This window comes from Solanum tuberosum, unplaced genomic scaffold (assembly GCF_000226075.1).
Source record: "Solanum tuberosum cultivar DM 1-3 516 R44 unplaced genomic scaffold, SolTub_3.0 scf00742, whole genome shotgun sequence".
Classification (NCBI taxonomy): domain Eukaryota; kingdom Viridiplantae; phylum Streptophyta; class Magnoliopsida; order Solanales; family Solanaceae; genus Solanum; species Solanum tuberosum.
This window is the reverse complement of record NW_006239663.1, coordinates 32,791-42,633: the sequence shown is the minus strand read 5'-3', so window position 1 is coordinate 42,633 and position 9,843 is coordinate 32,791. Positions and strand designations below refer to the sequence as shown.

Below are 9,843 nucleotides of genomic sequence, written 5' to 3'. Positions count from 1 at the left end.
TTTACAAGCTAGTGGAATCTAGAAGAATGAAAATAGAGAAAAAATATCTAATAGATCTTCGAGATAAGTAAAGATTTGCTATAAGTCATTAATAATCTTCTGGTAATTATTTTTCTTAAGTCTTAATTAACTACTTTTTTTATAATTATCCCTTTCACCTGGACCACAAAATTAAGTGAAAAAAAAAAACAAATTTGGAGGATATATTGTCTTGAGCAACACATTTTTCAACTTCATCGTACGTAGGAATAGAAAATTTATGAATGAGACATTGATTGCTACAATGGTATCAAATATCGTGTTTGATGATAAAAGCTGTCACGTGAAAATTGAAATTGTTTGTTATGTTCGACGATGAGTTGTCCCTCTTGTTATTAAATCGCGAAATATGCTTGAAATAATCAAAAATTGTAGATTTTTTTTTTTTAAAAAAGAACTAACTTTAATAGTTACTCACTCTATCATTTAAATTAAAAATATCCGACATATATTATGTATTTATGCTACTTGTGGATTTTTTTTTTAAGTTAATGAAAATATTTTCGATATTATGTAATATTGTGATTTAGTCATTGACCAAAAATAAATAAAGGGGTAAATATTATTTTAACTAAAGAATCTAATGACGTGTTAATGAGACGACTTTATTGGTAATTAGAGAACTAATTTATCAATAAAAATTCTTTTTAGGCCGGAAATGTTAGATTTTTTTTTGTACTATATATATAGTTTGTAGATTTTGAAGAAGTGTATAAATAAGATAAAAGTTTTTTTAATTTATTTTTTTACTTATAAATTGCTAGGCTACCACGTCATGTGTTACAGATTGGAGGTATCTTAATTTAATAATTTTTTTTAGGCCGGAAATGTTAGATTTTTTTTTGTACTATATATATAGTTTGTAGATTTTGAAGAAGTGTATAAATAAGATAAAAGTTTTTTAATTTATTTTTTACTTATAAATTGCTAGGCTACCACGTCATGTGTTACAGATTGGAGGTATCTTAATTTAATAAATTATTTTATGTGTTGGTCAATTATTTATTTATTTATTTTAAAAGGAAATCTTTAATCACACATACTTTAGGACATGTCATGTGTTAAAAGATTACCAAATATCTACTTACTTGCCACGCACTAATACATTTTTTATTTATTTATAATTTTGGTCAATAAATAATAACTTAAATGAGTAAGGATGATTTGATAGCTGAATAAGAAATAAGTTATTTATATATTATTTTTTATTAACTCATATGACATTTGATAGATAGATAAACAATAAGTTATTTATGTAAAAATTACAACAATATATGATTGATAATTTTGAAATTCACATAATTAATAGATATAAAAATTAAAATCAAGTTGACGAGTTAATACTTGAGCGTTTCGGGAGTGTGGTAGGGGTAGGGCAAAAAGAAAGATGTAATACCGTGAATAAGGTTGTTTTTCTCTTACTTCAAAAGTTTTAAGTTCGAGTCTTATAGATACGGAGTTGCCTTTGATATTTGATAGAGAGTGGAAACAAGAAATTAACTCCACAATTTTTTATTTTGGTCAAAAAAGGTTTAATATGATATGACTATATGAGTCTCTCTTTTCTCTGTCATTTCAGCAGTGAAAGGCTTTTTCTTTTTCCCTCTCTGTGTAGGGTGCCACTCTTCAATATTCACAAGGTATATATATATAGACTCTATATTATGTATGTAGAGAGAAAGTAGAAGGAGGTGAGAGATATGGGTTGGTTTCCATGTTCTGGAGCATTGAAGCAGACATCAAAGAAGAGGAAGAAGAAGAAGAAAGATTCGACTAATTCGGTCCAACTGGGTTCCGGTAACTATAAAAATGCATATTTATCGTATAAGAAGACTAATTTAATGATTATGTGAAATGGGTTTGTTGTATATTTGTCAAATTTCTCGTCTTTATTGTGATTTTGGAGCTTCAAGTTTTTAAGTTTTAATGGTTCTGTGAAATGGGTTTGTTGTATTATTGTTAAAATTTCTCGTTTTTATGTGATTTTGGAGCTTTAAAGTTTTAATGATTCTGTAAAATCGGTTTGTTGTATTATTGTCGAATTTCTCCTCTTGAGATAATTTGGAACTTTAAGTTTTAATGATTTTGTGAAATGGGTTTGTTGTATTTTTGTCAAATTTCTGAGTCTTTAGATGATTTTGAGTTTTTTTAATGATTCTGTGAAATGGGTTTGTTGTATTTTTGTCAAATTTCTGAGTCTTTAGATGATTTTGAGTTTTTTTAATGATTCTGTGAAATGGGTTTGTTGTATTTTTGTCAAATTTCTGAGTCTTTAGATGATTTTGAGTTTTTTTAATGATTCTGTGAAATGGGTTTGTTGTATTTTTGTCAAATTTCTGAGTCTTTAGATGATTTTGAGTTTTTTTAATGATTCTGTGAAATGGGTTTGTTGTATTTTTGTCAAATTTCTCAGTCTAGAGATGATTTGGAGTTTTTTTTTTTTAATGATTTTGTGAAATGGGTTTGTTGTATTTTTGTCAAATTTCTCAGTCTTTAGATGATTTTGAGTTTTTTTTTAAAAATGATTTTATGAAATGGGTTTGTTGTATTTTTGTCAAATTTCTCAGTCTAGAGATGATTTGGAGTTTTTTTTTTTTAATGATTTTGTGAAATGGGTTTGTTGTATTTTTGTCAAATTTCTCAGTCTAGAGATGATTTGGAGTTTTTTTTTAAAAATGATTCTGTGAAATGGGTTTGTTGTATATTTGTCGAATTTCTCGTCTTTATGTGAATTTGGAGTTCAAGTTTTCAACTTTTAATGATTCTGTGAAATGGGTTTGTTGTAATATTGTTGAATTTCTCTTCTTGGGGATGATTCGGTGCTTCAAGTTTTAATGATTCTGTTAAATGGGCTTAATGTATTGTGTCAAATTTGTTTGTCTTTAGATGATTTGGAGCTTCAAGTTTAAATGATTCTATGAAATGGGTTTGTTATATTTTTGTCAATTTTCTCGTCTTTAGATGATTTGGGGCTTCATTTTTTTACATTATTTAGAGGAATTTTAGGAGGTTTCTAAGAACTCCTAGTTTGCCTAAAAAACATGAGCAATTTGTTAACATTGGAATAGAATGAGCCCAAATTGAGCGAAATGATATAGAGGATTCATATAGCCGACCCCAATTAATTTAGGATTGAGGGACAATTGGTTGACTGATTGATTGCTTTAAGATGTACAGTTGCAACTGTTTGGTGGCGCGGAACTATACCCCTTTCGACAATCAATGGTAGTTATGGTCATTTTTTGGTAATATTTAGGGGTAGCCCCAATGACCTGCTAAATTTTTCCTTATTGCTTTGGGTTGTTTTCATGGATTTAATTAGTAGAGACTAAGGATTTAGGAGGTGCCGGAGAATGAATCAGAATGTAGTAAGAAGGGTTCTAGGGGCTAGTTTTGTGGCTTAAGCTGGTGGATACTGCTCTTAAATATGAAAGTGGTGAAGTTTGCCATCCGGTGACTTAGAACAATGTCAACTGTGTTTTAGGGTGAAGATGTCTCTTAAGGTTGCATGAAAGTCTGTTTCATGGAACTGGAGTTGAGTCAACTGGGAATTTCATCAGATATATTATGTCAATGAGTATTTGTGCTTCTAGGATCAAAAGGAAGCATAGAAATGACGAATAAAAAGATAAAATGGTGAGCTGTCAGTAATCTTAAGGTCAATTGGCACCCAAAGGTGTGGCTAGCAGTCAATGACGTTTCAATAGACTATGAGAAACCAAGGTTCAAATACCAATAGAGACAAAAAACACTAAATGATTTCTTTCATTTATGTAAGTTTTGGTGGACAGAGTTACCCGGTAAATATGCTGATGGGGGAAGTAGTAGGTACTCGATGGATTAGTTAAATAGTGACAAGTTGGCCCGATTACAATATTTATTTAAAAAGGAGTCTTGAGGTCAATTATTCCCGTACCCTAAAGGAGCAACTTTGCTTCTTTCCCTCCCCGTTTTTAATGTTTTTATTGGTATTCATAAGGTGAGATATACTAAAACGAAAACAAGAGCCATCCAACTTCAGTCAACTCCACAAAATTTCTTTAAGAAAAAAATGAGGAGCTTTCTATTGGATATCCAAGAGTTTCAACTTCTATTTTACCATCCAAGTTTCACAAAGCTATTTTGTTATGCAAATTTAACTCATCTCTTTTTCTTTTTTAAGGTTCCATCAGGTGACTCTAGAAAGTTTTCATTTCTAAATGGACCCGGTAATGTGGGAACCGGTTGATAGGGAATAATAACGAGTGTTGCATAGTAGAAATGATGAATTCTTGGTGATATTTACCGAGTTAGCTAATCCAACCATGCTGTTCTTACTGTATCTTGCATGACTGTCATAATAGAAAATTTGTTGAGAACACTCAGTTATTGAAACTGCACAATTTCCCAGTACATCAAGTGGTTGTACCAAGTTCTGTATCATGCATTTCCCACGATTGGACTAATTGAAAAGTGATCTAGATCGCTTCGGCTTCTTGATCACCCAGTCGGCTATATTTGATGTTTTTGAACCCTAGTTGTTTGGTTTCAGACTTTCAGTTCCGTGATTTTCTTTCCTTTTGTAATTTCTGTTTTGTTTTCGTGTTCAGATAAGTTGAAGGCAAAGACTCTGTTAGGTTCAAAGGAGTATGTTAAGGATGGCGAGTCTGGTCATATTGGAGCCAAGATTTTTACATTTCGTGAATTAGCAGTTGCAACAAGAAATTTTCGAGGTGATTGTCTTCTTGGAGAGGGAGGATTTGGAAGAGTATATAAAGGGCAGCTCGATTCCAATCAGGTCTTTTTCTGTCACCTTTTTCTTTTCAATAATGGAATGAAGTTCTTTTTTCGGTCTCCATCTGGTTATGCCCCCAATCCACCAGATTTTGGTTGAAGTCGCTATTTTGTCGCATAGTGTTCATGAGGGATATTAGTATGGTTTTCACTATTTAATTTCCTTTCTTCTTTCTTAAATTGTGTGCCAAGTCTACCCTCTTCTTTATGGAAGGAGTAGGACGGAAATGACCTTGGTGTTTATCAGTTCCTTTTTGTTTATTATAATAATGATAATGACGATGATCTATTGGTAGGGGTGCTACTTGTGATGTGTGGGATATGGGTGCATGTCACAGGTTCAAACCCTGCCATAGACAACAACTTAGTATAATCCATCAAGTTTCAAACCGTGCGCAACCAGTCCTTGTGGATTTCTCGGGTATAAATAATAATAATTAGTAATAATAAAAATGGAAATAACATTTTTTGCTGTTATCACTATTGCTATTATTTTAATTACTAGTATAGTACTCGCACGATGCACACATTTTTTTTTATAACAAAAACAGATCTAAGAACTAAAGCTATTTGCAGATAGTCTGCAACGCTTGCTAGCAGTGTTATCAAAAGCAAAAAGCTCTAAAGTCCATTGGGGGCTTTAAGCGCAAAGAAAGCGCGGGCTTAATGTAAAAAAGCGCTAAGAGAGACAAAATACAAATATATATCTTTTGCCCAAGACGAATAATTTTTAAGCATGAATGACCAATATATGAACAAAGAAATTGAAAAATAATTACGATAAAGAGAAAATATCAATTGTTTAGTGTCGTCTCTTCAGAAGAGGTTCATTGGCAAGGAAAAATATGCCTTAGACTTGATGACGAAGCAAGAGCCAGAAGAGATGGTGGAAAATCATTCCACATTGCATCTGGTGGACTGTGTGGACTGTGGAGAGAGAGAAACAGTAGATGTTTTTAAGATAAGTCCAATTCCATTCATAAAGTTAAATGGAATTGTATTGTATCTTTCTTTTTTTGGTGTAAAGAAACAGATATAGAGGAATTAGAGCTTGTAGATCTGTTAGGCTCTCTGTAAGTAGTTTCTCCCTCATTCTCTTCTTTTGTTCGTCTTTTGAAGGTCTCCAGCATATCCTTAATGCTGAAAAATACAGCATTACCAGTTTTTAAAAAAAGAACCTTGATGACGACATTGAAGTGCACATTAAGTGAGGTGAAGTGCTCAACACGTTTTGGGCCTTGCTTCAGGGCTTAAGTGTGCCTTTGATAACACTGCTTGCTAGGCACTATAACATTTCATTTCTATAAACATCAACCTACAAAACATGAAAAGGCAGAAGATAGAAAAGCAGCACTCCATTGTTGTGGTAGGCAATGCAGTTTGTTCAGTATTCACCTCCACTTTGGTAAATCTTGGCCTCTGATATGTATGTGAAGGGCTACCTCTCTGCAGACTTATCAACAAAATAGTGAGCAACATTGAACCTTAGTCCATAATCCATTTCTTTCTCTCCAAATAACAGCCACAACCATAAATAATATACTACATATAAATGCTCTGCTGCCAGATTTTGTTGTCGCCTACCTGTTAGCCCAGTTAACATACCTAACACTTTCGAGGTGATTGCCTTCTTGGAGAGAGAGGATTTGAAAGAGTATATAAAGGGCGGCTCAATTCCAGTCTGGTGTTTTTCTGTCACTTTTTTCTTTTCAATATTGGAATGAAGTTCTTTTTTTGGTCCCTCCAGTCTGGTTATGCCCCCAATCCACCAGATTTTGGTTGAACTGGCTATTTTGTCGCATAGGGTTCATGAGGGAGATTAGATCAATCAACTATGGTTGGGGTATAAATGGACGTGGGGTGGGAGATTTGGGCCATGAAGTGGAGTTACTGGAAAAATTGAGGTAGTTTTCTCAAAACGAAATGAGCTTTTCGATTTGCAAAAGAAACCTCAAAACTATTGCAGAAAGTTTGGATCTGTATCTTTTGATTTTGACTTCTTCTGGCGAATTTTTTAACAAAATCATTTGACAGTCGCATCAACTGTTATTGTGCTTGCTTTCATAGGTTTTCAGAAAGTGTAAAATATGGAGGTTACTTTTTCTTTTCTTCTTGCTGGTTTATTACAGAGGGAGGTTACAAAGTGGGTAGTGGGTTGGTGGCCAATTAAGAGACGTGAGGAAACTGAATAATTAAAAGCCGTGACATTTGAATTGTAAAAAAATTGTTTTGTGACGAGGGTAGTTAGTTTTGTTTTAACAATGGCCATGTGTCATTTAAAGATAATGCCACTTGGCTGTTTGTGGGGTTTTTGGCCCCTGCTTTAATAAATACTGTATAAATATATAGATAGATAGATATAGATATAGATTTTATTTTCGGGTACTATGCTTCATGATATTGCTTTGGACATCTAAGATATGGGCTGGAGCTATGCTTTGACATCTCTTCTCATTTATTTTCTGTAGATTGTTGCCATCAAGCAACTTGATCGTAATGGATTGCAAGGGAACAGGGAATTTCTTGTTGAAGTGCTGATGCTAAGTCTGTTACACCATCCTAACCTGGTAAATTTAACTGGTTATTGCGCTGATGGAGATCAAAGACTTCTGGTTTATGAATATATGCCACTAGGATCACTGGATGACCATCTTCATGGTAATTTCTCTAATATTGATAGCCTCTTCCATTATCTATGCATTTTTGGTTGAGATATGGATTTAAATCAGGTATTTGCAGATCTTACACCCGGTAAGAAAGTGCTTGATTGGAATATGAGAATGAAAATTGCAGCTGGAGCAGCTAAGGGCTTGGAATATTTACATGACAGAGCAAGTCCACCTGTAATATACCGTGATTTAAAATGTTCCAACATTTTGCTCGGTGAGGGTTATCACCCGAAGCTATCTGACTTTGGATTGGCTAAGTTGGGGCCTGTAGGAGATAACACTCATGTCTCTACTAGAGTTATGGGTACTTATGGGTACTGTGCACCAGAGTACGCCATGACTGGTCAGTTGACGTTAAAGTCGGATGTTTACAGCTTTGGAGTCGTCCTCTTGGAGATCATCACCGGAAGGAAAGCAATTGAAAATTCAAAAACTGGAGGAGAACACAATCTGGTTGCATGGGTAAGATATTTTCTGATTATATAATCCCTCTGATTCAATTTGTTTGTCTTACTTTCTTTTTTAGTACGAGTCTGTTTAAAAAAAGAAAGCCTCTTTCTTCTTCTCTTTTGCAACTCTTTTATTCTAACTTTCCACATGGTTTTTATATAATACAACAACATTAAAGGACATTTGGGTACATTCTACATATCTTAAGACCACAATATTCAAATGTCTTCTTTCCTTCTTAAACTCCACGTCAAGTCACAACCAGACAAACAACGGAGGAAGTACCTTTATCTTGTTGTCTCCGTTCTTAAGAACCTTTTGGAAGATAAAAAAAGTTTCTTCCTTTTTGCGTTGAAACAAAATACTACAATCATTTTTGGATAGAACTTCAATATCCCTACTGTCTAGATACTGGATTGATATTTTAGAGGCTTCCAGGCTGATCCAGCCATGCAGTCTATGTTGCTCGAACTCCCCAAAAATACCTCTTGAGGCATGTTAGATCCTCTAAAAGTATGCATTTTTGGAGGGTCCGCATAGGTGAGGCAACATTTTGGAGAGTCTGAGCAACAGCTTGCAGTGAGGTTCAGTTTTCTGTTATTTGGAGTACTTAATAATGGAATTTGGATGTATAGTCCCTCAAAGTGGAGCCTGAGGAGGTAGAATGTTTGCAAACCTTACTCCTACCTCAGAGGTAGAGAGGTTTCCGATAGACCCCTGGCTCAAAGAAAAACAATCCAAAGCAGTCCCGAACAAGAAGTAATGGAAGTACAATAAACAACATATAATAACAAGAAGCAGATGGTAACAGAACACTAACTACATCAAAACAAATTCGATAATCATGGTACAAGGACAATAGGTATTAACAAAAATCGGAGGACGAGAAACTACGGAGGCAATATTATGACTACTAATATAAATGGAAAAGAATATTATTTTTGCTATTAGAAAATCAATTTATAGAACCAAGTTCAAAGATTATACTCATGCTCTCCTTTCCAGGCAAAACCGTTGTTCAGAGATCGGAGAAAATTCTCACAGATGGCTGATCCAATGCTTCAAGGACAATATCCAGAAAGAGGCTTGTACCAAGCTCTAGCAGTTGCAGCAATGTGTGTTCAGGAGCAACCTAACATGCGTCCAGTCATAGCAGACGTCGTCACAGCTTTATCTTACCTTGCTGCACAGAAATTTGACAGTGATACTCAGGGAGTTCAAAATTTGCGCTGGACACCTGCTACTCCACCTAGAACAAGACGTGATGCTGATAAGCGACAAAAGGGTGGCAGTTATGAATCTAGATGGTGATAGGAAGACTAAACAAGTTGCTCTATGAACAAGTACATAATATCAAGACGAGTGACCTCTTGGATTACAGCTATAGATCACAGTACAAACGACAATCAAATGCAACTCAAGTACAAGTTCAACCAAACGGAACTTGTATTGTCAATGACCGCCAAAATCTTGTACTCGGAAGTCAGACCAGTTATGCTTATCTTCCCTAATATCGAGCATGTGAGTACGTAGTTGTTTCGTGTTAGTGCAGCTTATGGTTTTGCTCACTTCCTGGTAGCCCTGCATAGCTTTTTGTTGTACAAAGTGGGCTTGCCTAACCATTTCCGTGTGCATAAGTATTGTATTGTTAAAAGGCAAATTATGATGTATAATGACAGACTCAATGATTGTATTTAATTATATTCTTTTTTAGCCATATCTTTGTGATTAAAAATCATTTAAGTGAACAGTCAAAAACACATTTGAAGTATCTTTCTTTTGAGTTTCATATTTGAACTATTGTCAATTATTTGTTGAAACACACTTCTATCAGCTGACCACTTTATCTACCTGAAGTATCACCCATTGTTCAGGTAGGAAAAGCAAACAACAAATAGTTAAGGTGTGTTTC

General features: G+C 34.1%; 1 protein-coding gene across 1 annotated transcript; it reads left to right on the top strand.

The window, feature by feature from the left end:
* The first annotated feature begins 1,582 nt into the window (after positions 1-1,582).
* LOC102605405 (serine/threonine-protein kinase CDL1) lies at positions 1,583-9,644 on the top strand. Its single transcript, XM_006367201.2, has 5 exons — positions 1,583-1,836; positions 4,629-4,816; positions 7,281-7,470; positions 7,552-7,943; positions 8,937-9,644. Exons 1-5 carry the CDS (start codon positions 1,740-1,742, stop codon positions 9,240-9,242), a joined length of 1,173 nt encoding a protein of 390 aa, XP_006367263.1. The 5' UTR covers positions 1,583-1,739; the 3' UTR covers positions 9,243-9,644.
* The last annotated feature ends 199 nt before the right edge of the window (positions 9,645-9,843 follow it).

Bases quoted from the DNA above. Each gene is read 5' to 3' on its own strand.
- LOC102605405 (XM_006367201.2), top strand. From the start codon at position 1,740: ATGGGTTGGTTTCCATGTTCTGGAGCATTGAAGCAGACATCAAAGAAG. The intron at 1,837-4,628 runs GTAACTATAAAA...TTTCGTGTTCAG, and splicing joins TTCGGTCCAACTGGGTTCCG to ATAAGTTGAAGGCAAAGACT. The intron at 4,817-7,280 runs GTCTTTTTCTGT...TATTTTCTGTAG, and splicing joins GGCAGCTCGATTCCAATCAG to ATTGTTGCCATCAAGCAACT.